Source organism: Polypterus senegalus, chromosome 10 (genome assembly GCF_016835505.1).
Source record: "Polypterus senegalus isolate Bchr_013 chromosome 10, ASM1683550v1, whole genome shotgun sequence".
Classification (NCBI taxonomy): Eukaryota; Metazoa; Chordata; class Cladistia; order Polypteriformes; family Polypteridae; genus Polypterus; species Polypterus senegalus.
The window spans coordinates 143,750,966-143,772,639 of NC_053163.1; the positions used below are offsets into that span (position 1 = coordinate 143,750,966).

General features: G+C 37.3%; 1 protein-coding gene and 1 long non-coding RNA gene across 2 annotated transcripts in view; one reads left to right on the forward strand and one right to left on the reverse strand.

Annotated features, from left to right (window-relative positions):
• map2k2a (mitogen-activated protein kinase kinase 2a) overlaps window positions 1–18,576 on the forward strand; it is a 48,059-nt gene extending 29,483 nt beyond the window's left edge. Inside the window, exons 6-11 of the mRNA XM_039766932.1 lie at window positions 10,760–10,884; window positions 13,887–14,100; window positions 16,272–16,336; window positions 16,418–16,479; window positions 16,566–16,611; window positions 16,767–18,576. Coding sequence (XP_039622866.1) covers window positions 10,760–10,884; window positions 13,887–14,100; window positions 16,272–16,336; window positions 16,418–16,479; window positions 16,566–16,611; window positions 16,767–16,877 — 623 coding nt within the window. The 3' untranslated portion in view covers window positions 16,878–18,576. The remainder of the gene's footprint in view (window positions 1–10,759; window positions 10,885–13,886; window positions 14,101–16,271; window positions 16,337–16,417; window positions 16,480–16,565; window positions 16,612–16,766) is intronic.
• On the reverse strand, window positions 15,451–21,190 carry LOC120537762. The gene is made up of 2 exons (XR_005635389.1): window positions 20,659–21,190; window positions 15,451–15,657 (listed from the first exon to the last, which is right to left on the reverse strand). It is a non-coding gene; the product is annotated as an uncharacterized LOC120537762 (long non-coding RNA).
• Between the last annotated feature and the right edge of the window lie 484 nt (window positions 21,191–21,674).

Here is a 21,674-nt window from a genome sequence, read left to right on the forward strand (position 1 = left end):
TTTGCTTCAACACTGACAGGTAATTAGTCAGGGGAACTACACTTTTCTAGACAGTCAACATTCAAGTGTTCAGACCCAGTTACATTCAAATCACACATGCCTGTACTGTAACAGATGTAATATTGCATATTAGTTGTAAAGGTTTCAATTTTTTTTTTGTAAAAGGCTTGAATCTTTGTCACATATATTATGAATGGATAAAATCAGAACTCGGATGTAGAGTGAACTTAGCCCTAGTTTTTCTGAATGATTTTAAATTTCTAACATTTTGCCTGTGCTTTATTTTCTTTTCACTGCATTATCATTGCTCTTATTTCTTTCCTCAGCAGTATTGTGCTGGTTTTCATGACCTGCTCACCTTTCTCTTTCTTCCTTGCTCCTTAGGAGTTGCTTAAACCTCAAGCCATGAATAGGCTTCTGACTGCTAAACATTTCCTTTCCCATCTATCATGTTCAGTTCACAGATGTAACTTGTATGGAAGTATACATATGTAGAGCTGCTAGTACTGCATGTATGTATGTATGTCAATAAAAAGTGAAGAAACAAAGTGTGTTTAAAAAAAAAAAAGGAAACTTGCAAGTAAGTTTTTCGTCAAACTGAAAACCGTTAAAATCTGTTTGGAAAAGTCTAATTTTTGTGATTCTGGAAGAAAACAAAAGAGAATGTTACATGAGAGCTGTTGCTTTTGAATAGAAGGTATGCTTTAAATAACATGATGTAACAAAGAACTTAATCAGCATTGGTATGGATTTCTTGGCAAACACTATAATTACAAAAATGTATAGGCTTGGCAAAGCTTGTTAGGTATATAGGAAAAAGGGATAACTTGTGAAATATCAAATGGGAGAAAAAATAGATTTGTATTGCACTGTAAAAATAGAAAAAATTTAATGCCCAGACTTCAACTAATTATGTTTATTCTAACAAAGCAGAGATGCCAAAATACAATTTAAAAAGTCCATCTGTTTGTAGTGAAAATGTTAGTGCAGGTACAGGCTGTAGTTGTTTGACATCAATTTTAAAAAGTAGCCAAAATCAAGGAATATGCTTAATGAATAATATGTGTTGCTAAGTAAAAGGACCAATTTCCTCATTCCTTATCTTTTCTTTTTTCTTCACTCCCTGTATCTGCTGCAGTAAATGCCTACATGAATAGCTACACAGGCTATCCATCTACTTGTTGGTTCAGTGTTTAAATTTAGAAAAATAATTCTGGATTCCTGAGAAAGGTCCTCCCAGTGGAACTGCTGTGAATGCAGGTGCAGAGTCATTTGTAAACCAGTTTTACAATCAACAATTTCTGGGCCTGGCCCTGTATGTTTGAGATGGTGAATCACAATGAAATGTACCATTCGGATGTTGAATACATCATCTAGATATAGCAATTTATAAAATTATTGTTTTTTTTCCCATTCTGTCTGAATTAGCACACTTTTGAGAGGAAGGTCCCTCACATGATAAAAAAATAGCTTTTTTTTAGCTTCAAGCTTCCTAGAATATAGTGGTTCTAGGAATCTGCCCATTTAAAGAAATGGAAAATATCAGCTATTATTTTGGTTGATACTGCTTTTTGGAAGGGGGTGAGTTAAGAGAATAATGACCAAACGTCTTAGGGGTCTCTTCACTATCTACATCCAGACAGTATACTGAGAAAATGAACAGTGCAAATAAAAATTAGGTAAGTTAGGTAGCCCAGTGTGTTGAATACAAAGAATGTGTTTTGAACTGAACAGCAGAAAGTTTTTCTTTGTACAGATCATCACAAATATGGAAATAGCATGGTAGGCAGTTGTACTTTTGAAATCTTTAAAACTCAGCTTGATGTCATTCTAGAGAAATTAGGGGACTTGGATTGATAAGTTTGTTTGTCTGAATGGTCTGCTCTCATTGATGAGTAAATAACAAAGTCCTACTTGGGCATAAAATGCAGAAGTTGATTGTCAGCCGAGTCTCATTTATAACTTTTACTTTCGCTTGAATATATTATTATGATACATGTTTTTGATTTATCAAACAGTCTCTTCAGTTAACATGTGGAAATTTACATTTTTATGGAGAATTCCAGTTTTTAGCAAGATGATACATGCCCTACATTCCACAGTGTATGTGAGGACATACCAAATCTGCAAATGTTTCTTGGACAATTTAAACTGAGTGTTCAGCTCTTTCAGATACATTATAGGATGGTAAATTTATTTTAAGTTCTAAGACATTCACGTGGTTGCACATAAATAAAGTCAGGGTCTAAAAGGCTGGGTATTAACTACATTTCCACAATTATAGTTTTTAGATATTGGTTTATTGATGCCCTTATTTGGCTGTAATTTGATAAACACAGTGTCTGTTCTTTCTTTGAAATATATGCAAGGGGTAATATGTAGGCTGATAACCTTCAAAGTTTTATGGTTAAAAGTGTTGTAGCAGAAGCATGCAGGTAATCAGTTTCTTCCAGAACATACTAGCAGTCCATTGCAGAGCAGGGCAGTATGTACTGGTAATGTTTGATTGGACAAATTAACAACTATTGGGGTTTGGGCAGATTGTTGATTAATCAGTGGAAAGCAGTTGCTTGAGTTGCATGTAAATGTATGTTAAATGCTGTGTAAATAAAGTTATTATTAAATTGGACATTTTGGATGCGGATCCCTTTTGAAATACATTACCAACAATGGTGGCCACCACCATGGCAATACTTTTTAAGGGATATTATTTGCAGAGGATTTTTCAGTTTTTGTTTTTGAAGTGGCTGCTGTTAATTTTATTGATAGTTCAAACCCATCTCTATTGTGAACAGAACCACACCATATCTGAAACCTCTGAACTGCAGACACCATTTACTGGTAGTACCTGTTCTAGACTTGTTCTTAATTCTTTAATTACATTTGGACTTCAGCATGCTCCAAATGATGTCAGCATGGTGTCTCAGTCAATGTGCACTACCTAATTTCCTTCCCTAGCCTAACCTAATGTACGTCTTAGATTCAGTTTTAGATATTATTACTTCTTTTCATTGTTTTAGCCTAATGAAGGCTGTTCAACTTTTGAGCTTCAACTTTTGAGCAGTATACATACATGTATATTAAGGCATAATTCAGAGATTTAGCAAGTTAGTGTACAGTCATTTTATATATATTTTTTTTTCATTTTTAAATATTGCACTAAATATTGTACTTCTGCCATCCTTTCAGTTTTTAAGTCGTGTTTACATATAATGCAAGAAGCACCTACTGTGATAATCATATCTGTCTGTTTGTCTGTCCGAAAGAAACAACTTCACCCCATTATGGTATAGTTTTTGTTGAAATTTGGCACACTTCTTCTTCAAGAAAATGTTTTGAGGCAGTTAATTTTTTGTTCAGATGTCTGAAGACAGTTCTGAACATTGAAAATCTTCCATTGAAAAGCATTGGCGAATCTGCAAGCTCATCTGTATTAAAACAAAGAAACATTCTGTGCAACTTTAGTCAAAAATTTGTTTACTGTCTCTATTTTATCTTGGTAGTGGTTACATCAACTTGTATATTTTAAATTAGATATACGTTAAGGGGAAATTAAAACTTTACTGAAGCTCAGAAGAAGAACATACACATATATAATTAAAATCGTAAACAACAAAACAAAAACAACATACATAAGAACCTGTGGCTTGGATAATGAAGAACTGCTGCTGTCATTAAAAAGCTTGAAGGTGGCAGTAGGATGGTGAGACGTGTCCAGATGTACCATAGGTTTGCATTTAAAAGCATTAACACTTGAACACAGGTTCGGATCGCTGTGTCTACAAAAGCAACATGCTGTTCGAAGTCAGTTCATCTAAAACTGCCTGATTGAAGACGTAAACGTTCAGAATGACTTCTCTTTAAAGTGTTCACATGGAGTGAATCATTTCTGTTGGTGAACTTAAAAAAAATAAATAAATAAATAAGCAACTTAATGATGCAGCCCCCCTTCCAGTCAACAACATAGATGAATTCAAACTGCATTTCAAAGTTTGGGTCACACATTTCAACTTTAATAAACTGTAATGTGCTCTCCGGACCCCCTCATGCTTTTTCTTCTCTATCTGATTGTATCAGATGTAACCCATCCAGCATTAAATAGCATCTGAAAGAGGAGATTTAAGCCTGTTCTCCACAATACCCAAAATGCCACAATACCTGAACTCACTATAACTCATCATGAAACGTGATAGTTCTTTTAACTTGATTGAGTCCACACACAAGCAACTCCTATAGAAGCAAACTTTTCCCACAGCTTTGAGAAAGTATAACCATAAAAGTACAAAAACAAAATTCATTTTCCTGCAAATGAAGAGGAAAACAGTTATGTTAGAAAATATAAGACTGTTTTGACTGTATTATAAAAAAATAAACTTCATCATCCTGCAGCTAAATGGTGTTTGAACTAATTAATAGCACAGGAAAGGTGCAGTTACTGTAGTTAATATAAACATAGGATGGGTTTAGAAGTGGAACTGCAGTTGATGCGCAAGGAAGATGATAGGAGCTGCTGGGCCTGCAACAAGGACTGTGTTGTGGTACACAGTTTATGCAGTGCAGTGAAGTGAAGAGGCTGACTGTGCCACAAATAGCAAGGAGAGTACAGGATTACAGTTTATGCTTGCTGAAAGAGTTTTTTAGCAGTATAAAGTACAACAGACTAAGCATGGGTTACAGCTTGTGTGTGTATCTTCAGACTGGAATTAAAATCTCTAAGGTAATTGTCAAATTTGGTTATCCATTTTGCAGTAAATTGGTTAATTTCTAAATTTAAAGATAGTTATATACTGTAATTTTAAATAATGGCTGAGTTTTAATTAATATTAATAGCTAAATGACAAGTTTGGTTGCATTTTGTCTTTTCATGGTAGTGATTTTATGATGGTGTTGGCCATTTTGTCTTCATATTCATTTTTCTTTTGATAATTATTGGGAACCACTGTATTGGACATTTTTTCAAAAATGTTATGTTTTAAAAAAAAATTAACTTTAGTTAGTCATAAACCCTCTACCATAAACGCATATCAATTGATGCCATTTTTATATCACTTGAATTAGAATCTGCTGTGTATAAAAGCTATTGAGCTACCACAAGCCTGTTTGTTACATTTTTAACTACATCACATTGTACAATACTGTTGAAAAGTATATGCTTAATGCAGTCTACTAGCATGTGTAACTATATTCTATTACTGCTGTTATTTTTTTAATGTTACTTATTGTTACAAAAATATATAATAAATAAAAATGTAATAACTGACTCTTAAATGAGGTAATTAAAAACATGTGAAAGACTCAGACTTCCGTATTAGTTAACTTAAGTCCCTGAACACACCTGGATGTTAAGCAATGCATACATTTTCTAACTTGTTTTAATTTGTTGCTTCTTGTAGTTGTCTTCAGGGTGGAGGTATATTGCGTATATAGTGAGACATAGTGTATCACCCTGTATTAGCCCCTCTGCGTTTCTTTGCCAGAACTCTAATGAAATATTAATGTTTTCTTAGTTATAGTTTCTTTGTAAGATGAGTATATTCTAGTAATGTAGTGTACTTAGCCAGCAATAACATGGCAGTATTGTGCAAGAGGCCAAGGGTCTCTGCTTGAAACAGCAGTCGTGGCTATTAAATTCTTGCCTGTGACTGACTATACGACCCTGAGCAAGTCGCTTACCTGGCTGTGACCTGTGTTGTAAAAATGTATTTAAAAATAGTTGTAAAATATCCTTATCATTTAAATCACTTTAGATAAAGCCATCAGCCATATAAAATAACAACAATGTGAATGTAACTTATTAAAATGAAGAGTGGCTCAGTAGAACAGAAAGTTGTAGCCATGATGATAACCCATTCTGCACTCCAAAAAATTAGATCAATAGAGCCAACATGCTTTCCTTTCACCATCTATTCTTAGAGTATTTAAAATAAGAAGAATCAGAGCCCAGATCTCATTCAGGTATTCAGGTTTATCTCCCACATCTGAAAGATGTGTGCTAGGTCAATTGGCACTTCTAAATTGGCCTGGTATTTAGTAGTTAGTGTTTCTTCTAATGTCCTGGCTTGGTTTCTGCTTAGTATGTTGGTGCTATCTTGGGTTCCACTTTCCCTTAACCCTATGCTTGTATTGATTGGGCTGTTAATGGATGCATATGGGAACAGTCTGTTCCAATTGATGTCTTGTAATTCTTAACAGAAGTGTGTAATTGTGTACTAAGATAACTGTTTATCCTTACTTCCATTGCCTATACACACTTGCCTACTTCGTGATCACAAATTGAAGCTTAATTCAGCAACAACTAAAATTAGATGGGATCCTGTCTGTGATGGAGCACAATTCAAGCCCTGGGGTGCTACAATTGAATCAGATTAGAGCTGCTGTTTGACCTGGATTTTGATTGTAAACAGTAGTTCAAATTCATGTAAACATGAGTAAACTATTCAAACACCACACAGAATGCACAGAATATTCCAGAAATCAACCATAGCAACAAAAAATTTAAATCCCCAACCTTAACAAATAGTTACTGAAGTAGAACCTCCAAAAAAACTTGATCAGTCATTTTTTTTGTGAGTTAAATTAGTTGCTTGGGCATGTCGGGTAATAATTTTGAGTAGTGAGAAAAACGCTATATGAATGTAAAAAATTATTACTGGTTTTCCTGTATTACAGTGCATCCAGAAAGTATTCACAGCGCATCACTTTTTCCACATTTTGTTATGTTACAGCCTTATTCCAAAATGGATTAAATTCATTTTTTCCTCAGAATTCTACACAACACCCCATAATGACAACGTGAAAAAAGTTTACTTGAGGTTTTTGCAAATTGATTAAAAATAATAAAACAGAAATCCCATGTACATACGTATTCACAGCCTTTACTCAATACTTTGTTGATGCACCTTTGGCAGCAATTACAGCCTCAAGTCTTTTTGAATATGATGCCACAAGCTTGGCACACCTATCCTTGGCCAGTTTCACCCCTTCCTTTGCAGCACTTCTCAAGTTCCATCAGGTTGGATTGGAAGCGTCGGTGCACAGCCATTTTAAGATCTCTCCAGAGATGTTCAATCGGATTCAAGTCTGGGCCACTCAAGGACATTCACAGAGTTGTCCTGAAGCCACTCCTTTGATATCTTGGCTGTGTGCTTAGGGTCGTTGTCCTGCTGAAAGATGAATCATCGCCCCATTCTGAGGTCAAGAGCGCTCTGGAGCAGGTTTTTATCCAGGATGTCTCTGTACATTGCTGCAGTCATCTTTCCCTTTATCCTGACTAGTCTCCCAGTTCCTGCCGCTGAAAAACATCCCCACAGCATGATGCTGCCACCATCATGCTTCACTGTAGGGATTTTATTGGCCTGGTGATAAACGGTGCCTGGTTTCCTCCAAGCGTGACGTCTGGCATTCCACACCAAAGAGTTTAATCTTTGTCTCATCAGACCAGAGAATTTTGTTTCTCATGGTCTGAGAGTCCTTCAGGTGCCTTTTGGGAAACTCCAGGCGGGCTGCCATGTGCCTTTTACTAAGGTGTGGCTTCCATCTGGCCACTCTACCATACAGGCCTGATTGGTGGATTGCTGCAGAGATGGTTGTCCTTCTGGAAGGTACTCCTCTCCACAGAGGACCTCTGGAGCTCTGACAGAGTGACCATTGGGTTCTTGGTCACCTCCCTGACTAAGGCCCTTCTCCCCTGATCGCTCAGTTTAGATGGCCGGCCAGCTCTAGGAAGAGTCCTGGTGGTTTCGAACTTTTTCCACTTATGGATGATGGAGGCCAATGTGCTCATTGGGACCTTCAAAGTAGCAGAAATGTTTCTGTAACCTTCCCCAGATTTATGCCTCAAGACAATCCTGTCTCGGAGGGCTACAGACAATTCCTTTGACTTCATGCTTGGTTTTTGCTCTGACATGAACTGTCAACTGTGAGACCTTCTATAGACAGGTGTGTGCCTTTCCAAATTGTGTCCAATCAACTGAAATTACCACAGGTGGACTCCAATTAAGCTGCAGAAGCATCTCAAGGATGATCAGGGGAAACGGGATGCACCTGAGCTCAATTTGGAGCTTCATGGCAAAGGCTGTGAATACTTATGTACATGTGCTTTCTCAATTTTTTTATTTTTAATAAATTTACAAACACCTCAAGTAAACTTTTTTCACTTTGTCATTATGGGGTGTTGTGTATAGAATTCTGAGGAAAAAAAAGAATTTAATCGATTTAGGAATAAGGCTGTAACATAACAAAATGTGGAAAAAGTGATGCGCTGTGAATACTTAATGATGCACTGTATATGTCTGAAATAATGTTCATTTGTATGTGCTTAACCAAATCAAATTCCATCCAACCAAAACTGATATGACAATAAAGTATCAATATTCAAAGATTATAAAAGGGATGCATAGAGAATTAAGCTGCTTTATTTTCAGTACAGTATGTCCCCTACATTATGAACCTTCAAGTTATGAAATTTCAAAGATGTGGACATGCATTATTTAAATAAGTGAAATTAGTGTAGCATCAAATTTCACAGCAGCACGTAAGTTAGTTTGCGTATCTGTCACTAGGAGGAGCCCAAAACCCACACTATTACTGTTTACATTCTCAGTCACATGCGTGCAACCTCTGTGAATGGTTGTTCTTTTGGCTGTATCTCTGTTTACATTTAGTTAACACACTTTATTTCCAGCCCTAGATGCCTGGAATTTAGTGTGCTCAACAAGAACATGTGGACACAGTTAGAAACTCATTAAGGGCAATTCTTCTTCACTCAGAGACAGGCCTACGTTAACATGCAGTACAAAACCAACTAGTGTGGTTGAGTGCAGGCGAAATAGGGACCTTCGGTCGAATCTCATGAACAGCTTATTCTTTTCGCCTTGTCCTAATCGACTCTATTGTATGATCTTCGGAAATGAGCATCCCATCAGGAGTACCGTAGGCTTAGTGAGGGCTTTTATTTTGATTCACTCAAACAGGAGTTAGCAGCTGAAGGACTTTTTGTCCTTGCTTCAAAGCATTCCATGAATCGTCACCAAAAACACTTACTGGGCATCAATATTAAGTGATGGGCAGTACTGTAGATGTTGAGTGATGATGCTATCTGATTGCTCACTTTGTGTGTGGCAGCCAGAAATGGTAAGCGAGTCTACTGTATTGAGATCAGCTGATGGAAAACAAGGGAAATGAAAAAAATAACTTTCAGTTGTTTGTTGTTGAAATGCAATGGAAATCTATAAGAAAAAAAAATACAAATTAACTTTTTAAAGCACATTCTTGAGTACTGTACAGTACAAATGTTTTTGATAGGGGTTGAGGAGAGGTCGTTAAGCTCTGCAAACGTTGGATACCATTTAGCATAAATGGAATACCAGTTGATGGAAAATAAAGGAAACAAAAAATAGCTTTGCTGTTGTTAAAATACACAATAAATCTAACAAAATGCTAAATATTAACTTTTAAAAGCATTTTCTTGTGTACAAATTGCCGTATATATGTACATGTTTTCTATAGAAGTTGAGGGTTGGGAGTTGTATTGTGTTATTTGGGTGCTTAGGCTGAGTTTGCCGAACTTACAAACAAAGTGGACTTGTGAATGTGCTCTTGGAATGGAACTCGTTAATGCTGCCTTATTTACAGTTGCATTCAGGGTCTCAAACACTGTACCTTGTTTAAATTTGTTAGACTTCAGTCATTATTCAGCAGGCAGGAGTTTCCAGAACTTGATATGACACATCAAATTGCAGAAATGGCTGCTAAACGAATAGCCATGCAAGCAATCAACACAGTAGCGTTTTTGCAGAGAGATATATTAAACTATTTTAACAGAGAATCATTTTATTCAAACAATATTCAGACTTGTGGATAAAAGACTTTGGGAATTGTAACAAGTGTTTTGATGTTGTTAATACAACTATGCTCCAGATTACAGCCAAAAGTGCAGATGTTCTGTGCTTGAACATATTTTAAAGCGATTTAAAAATTTAAGTCACACTAGTATTATTTCAGTACACACAATTATTCTTTAGTCAAGTTAGGAACTGGACTCAAAATACAGTTTTTAAGACATTAATATAAAAATATATATATATATATAAAATCATATTTGAAACGACAAGGGTAATATGCCTATCAGTGCTGGCCCAATCAAGTATCTGTCCATCTATCTATTTACATAACCTGTTTATCCAGGGCAGGGTCACAGGGCAGCTACCCTATAAATCATCTGGCACAGGGCAAGAACAACTCCTGTACAAGGCACCAGTCCATCACAGGGTGAACATGTACACCGCAATGCCAGTTCATCTAACCTTCATGTCTTGACTGTGGGAGGAAACCAGTGCGCACAGGGATAATAGGCAAACTCCATTAAGGGGGACCTGGAAAAAGGTGTTTTATAATTTCTTACATGAATTTACAAATTTTGTGCTCACTCAGTTGTACTGATCAATACATATCCTACTGTTTTGGATATCTTTCCGTGTCCATCATACTGCACCTAAATCTGCTAACTTCTTTAATTGTTCTGTATTTAATAAATCCTCATTTAGTGCATATTTCACATACCTCCTACAAGATGTGACATAAAATATATTTTACAGATTAATACATAGAAGGAAGTTGTGCATTCACTAGTGACTATAGAACTTATGACCAGGGAAAGCTGATGTGTAATATCAAAGATGTTCATAGTTTATTAGTTGAAAATGCATTTTAACCCTCATATGAATTTATCGGATTTTATTTATTTATTTGTTTTACACAGATGTAAAACCATCTAACATCCTGGTGAACTCTCGCGGGGAAATCAAGTTATGTGACTTTGGAGTGAGTGGCCAGCTTATTGACTCCATGGCCAATTCCTTTGTGGGAACCCGCTCCTACATGTCGGTAAGTGTCTTGGGCCTATGGTAATTTGATACAGTAATTCAATTGAGGAGGAAAAGGAATGGGAATTTTTGGCTTTTTAAAGATTCTAATTATATAGCTTGATTAATGTGTATTTATACACAGTATGACCTGAGCCCACACCAAAAAAATTAGGAAGAAATTTAAAAGAGGATGAATCCATGAGTGTGCATGAGGTAAGGGTAGGTATTAGATGTGGTATGCTTCATAGGAGTGAAAAATGCTGCTATTATTAGAACATTAGAACACTCTAGACGAGAACAGGCCATTCAGCCCAACAAAGCTCGCCAGTCCTATCCACTTATTTCTTCCAAAAAAACATCAAGTCCAGTTTTGAAAGTCCCTAAAGTCTTACTGTCTACCACTCTATTTCGTAGTTTATTCCAAGTATCTGTCGTTCTTTGTGTAAAGAAAAACTTCCTAATGTTTGTGTGAAATTTACCCTTAACAAGTTTGTGTCCCCGTGTTCTTGATGAACTCATTTTAAAGTAACAGTCTCGATCCACTGTACTAATTCTTTTCATAATTTTAAACACCACAATCATGTCACCTCTTAATCTTTGTTTGCTTAAACTGTAAAGGCTCAGCTCTTTTAATCTTTATTCATAATTCAACCCCTGTAATCGGCCTAGTTGCTGTTCTCTGGACCTTTTCTAGTGCTGCTATGCCCTTTTTGTAGCCTGAAAACCAAAACTGCACACAGTACTCAAGATGAAGCCTCGCCAGTGCGTTATAAAGCTTGAGCAGAACCTCCTGTGACTTGTATTCTACACGTCGTGCTATATAACCTAACATTCTGTTTGCCTTCTTAATGGCTTCTGAATACGCTTGGGAAGTTGATAGCTTAGAGTCCACTGTAACTCCTAAATCCTTCTAAATAAGGTGTACCCTCGATTTTTCCATCCACCCATTGTGTATTCAAACCTAGCATTTTTACTTCCTGTGTGTATTAGAGTCACAATATTTACAGTAAAAACATTTTACCAAATTGTTCTCAACAAATGCATAGAAATAATAAATATTTTTTAAAATTCACTTTTTTTGTGTGTGTGTGTCTTTTGTCTTTAACCCTGGTCAAGTCTCTGTGGTCACTGTAAATAAATTCAGTGATAAACATGGAAAGAGTGAGTTTACAGAGTAAACAGCAGTGCAGTTGTGATGCCATAACATTTGCTTAATGTAGGTGGAGATCAGGTTATAGTGTAAATATAAGTACTAAAAGATAGTTGAGTATTACAGTGGTGTAGGACTAGGTATCAGAGGGACAAGGACTGCTGCTGAATGACTAGGTGAATGCTGGATTGAGCCTAATAGAGACATCTGCTGTTATGTTGTGGGGTACAAGTCAGTAGAGACGGGCCATGAACCTTACAGAGCTAGCCAATCCTATCTATTTAATTCTTCTAAAGTCCTGTTGTCTACCATGCTACTTGGTAGCTTATTCCAATTGTCTATGGTTCTCTGTGTGAAGAAAAAAGAAAAAAAATCCTAATGCTTGTAAGATAACCCCAATACTGAAAAAAACCTGGTGCCGATCCGACTAATTTCAGTAATTTTCATCCTATTTCTAATCTACCCTTCATTTCCAAAATTCTTGAACAAATAGTGGCTATTCAACTTCATTCTCATTTATCTCAAAGTAATCTGTATGAACAGTTCCAGTCTGGTTTTCGTCCCCTCCACAGTACAGAAACGGCACTTATACAAATTACTAATGACCAGCTGATTCTGGTTTAATTACTATTCTCATCCTTCTTGATCTGAGTGCGGCCTTTGGTACTATTTGTCACACTACCTCTTCGCAATAGATTATGGTTCAGATCCTACCTCTCAAGCCGCACTCAGTTTGTTCAGCTTAAAACTTTCACATCCCAACCCACCGCTGTTACTTCAGGTGGGCTTTGTCCTGGGGCCCCTCCTTTTCACTATTTAACTCCTTCCACTTGGCAATATCTTTCGTAAATATAACATTAGCTTCCACTGTTATGCTGATGACATCCAGACACTTCGGTCATGTCACCTGTCACCATCAGTGTCATCATCTATCACAAGTTTTCTGCAGTACTTCACACAACTTAGTAAGACTGTACACCGTCATAATTATTTAAAAGCCATGATTATTTGAACATAGTGTGCAGCATAGTTAAAATATTTGATACAGTGAGTGGGTTTGATTGCAAAAACCGGTGTTACTTCAGGTGGGCTTTGTCCTGGGGCCCCTCCTTTTCACTATTTAACTCCTTCCACTTGGCAATATCTTTCGTAAATATAACATTAGCTTCCACTGTTATGCTGATGACACCCAGACACTTCGGTCATGTCACCTGTCACCATCAGTGTCATCATCTATCACAAGTTTTCTGCAGTACTTCACACAACTTAGTAAGACTGTACACCGTCATAATTATTTAAAAGCCATGATTATTTGAACATAGTGTGCAGCATAGTTAAAATATTTGATACAGTGAGTGGGTTTGATTGCAAAAACCGGTGTTACTTCAGGTGGGCTTTGTCCTGGGGCCCCTCCTTTTCACTATTTAACTCCTTCCACTTGGCAATATCTTTCGTAAATATAACATTAGCTTCCACTGTTATGCTGATGACACCCAGACACTTCAGTCATGTCACCTGCCACCATCAGTGTCATCATCTATCACAAGTTTTCTGCAGTACTTCACACAACTTAGTAAGACTGTACACCGTCATAATTATTTAAAAGCCATGATTATTTGAACATAGTGTGCAGCATAGTTAAAATATTTGATACAGTGAGTGGGTTTGATTGCAAAAACCGGCAGTGTTACTTGAGCTCAGACGGTGGGTACATGTTTGCTCGTGTGTAAATGCCCAACAGTATTCTAAGATAGTGAGCTTGGTATAATAGATTTTTGTTTAAGGATGGAAGTTAAACTGGTGATGGAATTTTCAAAGTCCATTACATCCAATCTTATTTGTCTTGTTTTCTTACTCTCTCTCCTATGTAGCCAGAGCGCTTGCAGGGCACCCACTATTCCGTTCAGTCTGATGTCTGGAGTATGGGCTTGTCATTGGTGGAACTTGCCATTGGTCGCTACCCAATTCCCCCTCCTGATGCCAAGGAGCTAGAAAGTATTTTTGGTCGGCCTGTAGTTGATGGTGCAGAGGGCGAGATGTATAGCGCTTCACCTCGACCCAGACCTCCAGGGAGACCAGTGAGTGGTAAGTGAAGCTGCTGAATCCAGTTGGAATTACTACATTGCCCTTATTCATTTTTTCTATTTTTGCTTATTCATAGCGTTTAACTGTTTCTGATTGCCAAACAACTTTGGTACAGAAAGTGGGTCAAAATGTATTCACAGCAATGCTAAAGATTCATGTCCTGTTACCAGAAGCGTTTCATTGCAGTTGTTACTGCTAAATGTGGCACAAAAAAGTACAGGTGAAACCCCTTTATAGTGAACACCGAAGTAACGAAATTGTCAGTATAATAAGAACTTTATGTGGGCTTGGACAAACATTCATACAGCATCATTTTAAACAAATTTAATTTTGACAAAATATACATTTCAGTATAAAAAAGTTTTTTTGGTGTCAAAAATTGCCACAGAAGATAATAATGTGATGCAAAAAGTGCTTATATTCATGCTGCACTTGCACTTTCCACGCTGAATCTCAGGAACCCTGCAACATTCATAGAACATCATGTTAAACAAGCTTTGTTTTAACAAAATGTACATTTCAGTGTAATAAACATTTTTGGGGCCAGAAATTACCACTGACAATAATAATGCGATGCAAAAAATGCTTAATGCTGTACCTACACTATCCAAGTCTAGTCACGGGAACCCTGCAACAGCCTGTCGCAAAGAAACAGTCTGTTCCAAATTTTCTGGTCTTGGAGAGAATATAGGTGCTACATTATACACATAGCCGAATGCATACCTAGCATCCGCATGGGTAGTTGTATAGTGTATGGATACTTTTTCTAGTTTCGCAGAGAGTTTTTTTTTTTTTCTTTTTTGAGATGAACAAAAAAAAAAAAAAGTGAGAAACCATGTCAGTTAACCCTAAAAAATATTAATAATCCAGGAAAAAGGTGATTTCTGGTATAAAGAAAAATGATGTGGTGAAAGCATTTAGAAGCTCGCCTTAAATACTGTCATCAATTTTGAATCATCCAAAAAAAAAAATATAGAACACAAAGTTAATGATCGATGTTGGGAGCTGAACGAAACAAAAAATGACAGGTGTGTTTGTATTTCTATTAAGTAAAAAAAAGATACATCTAACTTCTCGTTTTCATTCTGTTTTCATACCTGTACTTGTATTTAAAAATGTTACATCTAACGTCTTGTTTTCATTCTGTGTTCATACATGTATTTCTATTAAAGTTTCATCCGATGTCTCATTTTCATTCTTTATTTTCACACCTGTATTTCTGTTTTAAAAAAAGAAAAGTTGCATCTGACGTCTCGTTTTCATTCTGTATTTTCACACAGTTGTATCTAATCTCATTTTCAAATAAAATACTTTTTGCCGTTTAAGAAGCACTGCTTTTTGGTACAGCTATTGTCAAACTTTGGTTACAGAGTTGCATGAGAGACAGAAAGGTGAGTCCAGGTTTCCAAGGAAAATACAGGCACTTTATTACTGTATATAGAAGGCGGATACAGTCTGAAGACTTCATTCAAAATAGGAGCTGTTAGGAGCCGCAACACAAGCAAGCAGATTAGAAGAGCACCAGCGGCTTGGAATCATCACAGTGGCAGATGTCATCTGGAGAGAGAGAGACACAGAGATCAGGAGAGTGTGAGCAACAGCAGATCAAAGCCCAGTGTTGAATGCCCTAAACATTGTGCTACAAGCACATTAAGCAGCAAGACGGTATTTGCAGAGGACAACAAATTACTTTGTCCTTGGTTTACTGTTTATGGTTTACCTTGCACCACTGCCAATAGAGATGGCAAATCGCAGCCGACCCTGGTCACAATAGTATATGTATTTTCCCCATATTTGTTATACTGACATTTCCGTTATAACCAAATATTTTTGTGGTTCCGTGGGTTTAGTTATAACAGGATTCCACCTGTATTAAGTTAACGGGGGCAATTACTTTTGTCATGGGTGATACTGGTGTTTGTGAACTTTTTATCCTTCAGTAAATCACATGATCAGTTTAAAACTGTGCATTGTGTTAATTCCAATTGTTTTTGTATTATACTAAATTTGTTTGGAGGTGATAACACCTGGAAACATAAGAAAAATAACATAAGAATAAGCAAAAATGAAGAAAATCAGGAAGGGGATAAATAAGTACTTTTTCACTGCATTGTAAATAGTATCTGGTAACTAGAGGTTAAACATAACATATTTTCTGATTGTTCCTCTAGGACATGGTATTGATAGCAGACCAGCAATGGCCATCTTTGAGCTCCTGGATTACATTGTAAATGAGGTTAGTGGCTTGAGAGAGTGCGAGGAGTTTTAGCCTTATTTTATTAGTTCTGTGCTAACTTTCACTTTTTTTTTTTTAAAGCCTCCTCCCAAGCTTCCTAACGGTGTGTTCACACCTGAATTTCAGGAGTTTGTTACAAAATGGTGAGAATGCTTTCGCTATAATTTAGGTCCTCAGTGGTGGTAATTCAGCATGCTGATTACTCTTTCACTTGTCTGCTCTTTTTCAGCCTCATGAAAAATCCTACAGACAGAGCAGATCTGAAGATGCTGATGGTGAGTTTAGGAATATTTGTGGTCAATATGTGTGATTTTTATCACAAAACTTGCATGTCAGCAGATTTTATTAGGAGAGCTTGGCCTCAGGGACTACCCTGAGCACATCCAAGCTTAAGAGGACTTAGCCTAACCTGGTTTTGCTCTTTTTGCAGGCGCATGCGTTCATCAAACGTTCAGAGGTGGAGGAGGTGGATTTTGCGGGCTGGCTGTGCAAGACAATGGGTCTAAACCAACCCAGCACCCCAACTCGCTCTGCTGTCTAGATAACCAGATGCCACCTCCCTGAACGGCTCCTTTGTCTGCCTTGTTGGTTCGTCTCTGCCTGTCTTGTTTCCAGGCTCAATCACTCATCATAAAGCTCTTATCCAAATCCAGCCCCCAACCCTCCATCTTTCTCCCTTGGGCAGCAAATGCTATAGGGCCACAGCCTGATATAACCACTTTCTGCATGATGGCTAAGTCTTGCCCACTGATATTTTTCTTCCTCTCATTTTGCTCTATTTTGGGGAACTGACTAGACTGGGTGGTGCTGCCACATACCCCTCTCTGTGGAGTACCACCAGCATCCCCATCACCTAAGTTAAGGAGAAATCATGACAACTCATAGCCCGTGGATAGTCTAGTTTGAAAGCAGGCATGCAGGCAAATCATGGTTACTCATGGGCAGATTTCTGATTGCCAAGTCTGTACAGGGTTTCTAGGCTTATGGGTGGCTGTTGCACATCATCTGCCTTTAAGAGCAGGGCCATGTTTCAGTGGTCCAGCAGTATAGAAGCAAAAACTTTCCTCCAGAGCATGGCAGACCTCTAATTTCCTTTTGTAGAAGTAGGAAATATCATTTTGCTGTGATCAAGTGACAAAACTTGACCCTTCTTACATTTTGCTTTACTAGCCATTGCCCTAGTATGTGCTGCTGACATCCCTCAAGGCTCTATATTGCAAGAGTCACAATCATTAAAAGAATAATAAGGAAGTTTTATGATGAGGGGTTTGTGATGCCACCATCTATCTTAGCTCCAGTTGCTTTAATTAAGGCAAGGCCTACACCCCAAAAAAATGCTGACATTCATCTATATGTGAGGACGTGATCCTTGGGTAATTGTACAGATGCTTCCTGTTTCTTTTCATGGGGTGGACTTTATCTTGTTCAGGACAAGTCTAAAGACCAGCATACAGCAGGGGAAGAGAGACAGTGGATCATTTTAACATGCATTTTTGCCCTGTCATGTGACTGGAGAGGGGCGGGTGGTTTTGGCAGTCATTGTGTCAAAGTCTGTAGCCACACTTCAACCACAGAATTTAGAAAGGAGAAAGCATAACCATCCAAAATGTCGTACATCAGTACAGTGGTCAGCTTTCCCACACCCCTCAGTCTGGCCTTTTGGAGCAACAGAAAAGTGGCATCGGCAAAGCGAGGCTGCCGTAGGCCCTCTGCCTTGTGTTCGGTTTTTGTGGTGGGAGGGGTTAGGGTTTTTTTTATTAGTATTATTATTATTATTATTTTGTATTTGGCTGCTTTATCAGATCATGAAATCATGAAGTTGCTTTCAGAGTTATGTCGGTTCTTTTATTTATATGAAAGGGGCGGGAGGGGGCACTAGGTAATTGTGTACTGAATGTATAATTTAAAGTGTTGATAAAAAAAAAAAAAAGTTGAAAATAATAAATAAATAAATGAAAAGCTGGTGGTTGATTCTTTGTATTGTTTAAGGATATGCTATGTGCTGCTCAAAATCTGGCGACACCGTGACAGTTTTTAGGGTTTTAAATTTCTTTTTCCATGACACTTTCTAGTGGGGTTGTTTTTTTTTTTGTTTTTTTTTTAAATGTGGGTCTTTTTTATGGTTTTGCTGTGCTTTGATTGCAGATAACGGTTAAAAGAATATTGTTTGTACCCAACATTGTGTTAATGCAAAAGTTTTTTTTTTATCTTACTGTTAATAAATGGCACTTTAAAATGGTGAAGAGGCCCAGGCTAAGTGTGTGCCTGTGTGTTTACTTTTTTCCTGTTTTTCTTTTTTTTAATAATAGCCAGAGGGGTCATTTTCCTTTTACTGACTCTTCGTACAGTAGCTTAATATGTGTTGTATGATTCAGTGATAAAAGTGTCAGAACAGCCCTTTTGACAGGGTAGATTCATCTTTGTGGACGAAAGAAATTGGAAATATATTAGAGAAAAGTCAAGCAAAATGACACCTTTTATTGGCTAACTAAAAAGATTACAATATGCTAGCTTTCAAGGCTGCCTGAAGAAGGGGCTGGAGTTGCCTCGAAAGCTAGCATATTATAATCTTTTTAGTTAGCCAATAAAAGGTGTCATTTTGCTTGACTTTTTTTCTGTACGTTCATAATTGCTAACACGCTACAACACCCTAGCACTACAAATATATATTAGAGGACCACTATGAGTCAGAAATCAGACAAGGAGGAAGCTTGTTCATGTGTGTTTTAATTTCTCTTCATGTTAAAGCAGAACCCTGAGCAGAGATGTCAAAAGAATGATTGCAGAGCAAAGACAGTGTCGTACTTTCTGCTAACTAAATTTCCCGCCATTTACTCCGGTTGATCCTAATGCTTACATGCCACCTGACATTTACTCTGATTGGTTTATTAGCTTACACACCCAAATAAAAGCTGTATTCTACTACATTGTTCCTCTCAGTATATCTAATCCTTTTATGGAAGACTGTGTATGTGACAACTGTCAAGTCTTATTAGGTACATGCAAGAACATGACATCAGTCAGCCACCACCTGAAACACTCTATTTAGTTGTCTCTTCATACTGCTTCTAAGATAAATGTGAAGCATACTAAAATATGATGCAGGCAATGATTGTAGTACCGCTAAATAACTACATTACCTCTTGATCATCTTTATTCTCTCATACTCTTGGGATTTTTTTAATGTCCCACCATAACTTAAAGATGACCTAGTGTTTCTGCTTGAACTCTATTCCTAATTGTATCAATTATATGTGTGATATTGGTGTTACATGTTCTCTTTTATAAATCTCAGAATTGTTTCCTATAGCTAAGTATGATGATAAATTGTTGGCAACAACTATTTGATCAATTTTATATTTTTCTGTGTTTAAAGTAACTATTTTACTTTCTTCTTATCCAATACATATGACCTGTTAGTTCACAAAAGTTTACTTAGTCCTTTAAAAGGTGTACTCTATTCCTATATTTCATTTATGATCAGATCATTTAATAGTACCGTTGGTGGTGAAACAGACAACATAAGTATTTACTGCAGTAGCTTCAAAGTTACTAGTTTATGTTGCCATTGGCTTGTGCATTGATGACCAGAGGTAACCACCACACTCATATCCACCTTACGTTGTCAGTTGTGTGCACATCGATGACCAGAGATGAACGACCGTCCTTGCATCCTCATGCTCACATCCACAAACTTACCCTGTTCTGCATCCTGCCGTTTTCTATATTCGCGTACCACCTTTCATTTTCTTTAAAAGCAAGCAGTTTTCTTGCTGATAGTAGGCGTCAATAGGAAGATGTCCGCACTGTTCTCATTAATGCAAGTCACAGGTCCGTTCCAAGGTCACATTTAAATTGCAAGGGTTGAATCCAAACTTCTTATTGATGTTAAAAATCTTCTGTCGCCAGCTGGGATCTTTGGTTTTGTATTTGGGCTTTTCATTTCACAAAACTGCACAGTCAGCAACTCTGCACAAGACACTCCATCTCTGTGGTGCCCAATCATTATTTTATTTGGTTATTTTGTATGCTTGGGTTTAAGAAGCCATAATATTATTTATTTGGGTTGTATTGCTGTCAAAATGTTAGTTTAAACTACAAGGGGTCCTCGGGTTACAACACAGTTCCGTTCCTGCAATAGTGATGTAACCTGAAGTTTGGTGTAAGTCGAAACACAGCCCAGCCTAAGTCACTTACCTATCCTAACACATTTGCAAAATCATAATCTAGAATATAAAAAGACAAAGCCACAGAAAAAGGAAAAGGACCTAAATATACTGTACTGTAGTAACAGAAAACATGAGTGTAAAAAAAATCCTTACCTTTATTCCTTCTGGTTTCTTCACAATGTCTAATTTCACTTCTACCGTGATGGCTTTCCTCCTCTTCGAAGCACTACCATCCGAAGACTCGGACTTTCATTTAGCAGCCATGATACGGGCCAAACAAAGCAACACAAACAGAACACTTCCTCCGCGCGCAAACCAAACTAGTTTGTCAACTCCCTCACTCATAGGCCGCATTACTGCGTAGTCTTCAGCTGTGCACAACCAAACTAGTTCGCCCACATAGTCTGCAAGCACAACGCTAATGGCAGAAGCCGAAACACTCGCGTCTCAGTTTTTTAAGGTTTTATGTGTAAACACAAAAAGTTGTATGTCGAGACATTGTAACCCCAGGACCCCCAGTATATGTCCATCTACAGTAATGGATTTAGACGTTTTGGCCCGAGTGTCCCAATTCCCAAAACACTTTTTATATACTATCAACATAAAATTCTAACCCCCATAACCATTATGTAATAATTAAGCATCTTTGAATTATATGTATTATCCACATGAATTATTTAGACACATAAATCATTACAATTAACCCCATAAAATCATACATTATATATACTAAATATAATGCTTGGACATAAATTATATTTTAGCATGCAGGTTAGGTCCATTGGCGATTCTAAATTGTGCTTTGTGTGTGTGTGTGTGTGTGTGTATGTCTGTGTGTATGTCTGTGTATGTCTGTGTGTATGTCTGTGTGTGTGTGCACGCCCTGCCCAGGGTTTGTTTCCTGCCTTGCACCATGTGTTTGGCTGGGATTGGCTCCAGCAGACCCCCGTGACCCTGTGGTTGGGATATAGAAGGTTGGATAATGGACGGATGGACATGTATTCAAATACACCTTTCTGGTGACTTACATGTTCTCGTAATAATTACTTCTACATTCAACTTTCTCATCTAGACCCTCTACTATAATCCGTAACCATTAATGCTTAAATTGGACTCACTTTTACTGGTAAGGTTTTAAGCGCTATCTTATAAACTACAAGGGGGTGGTT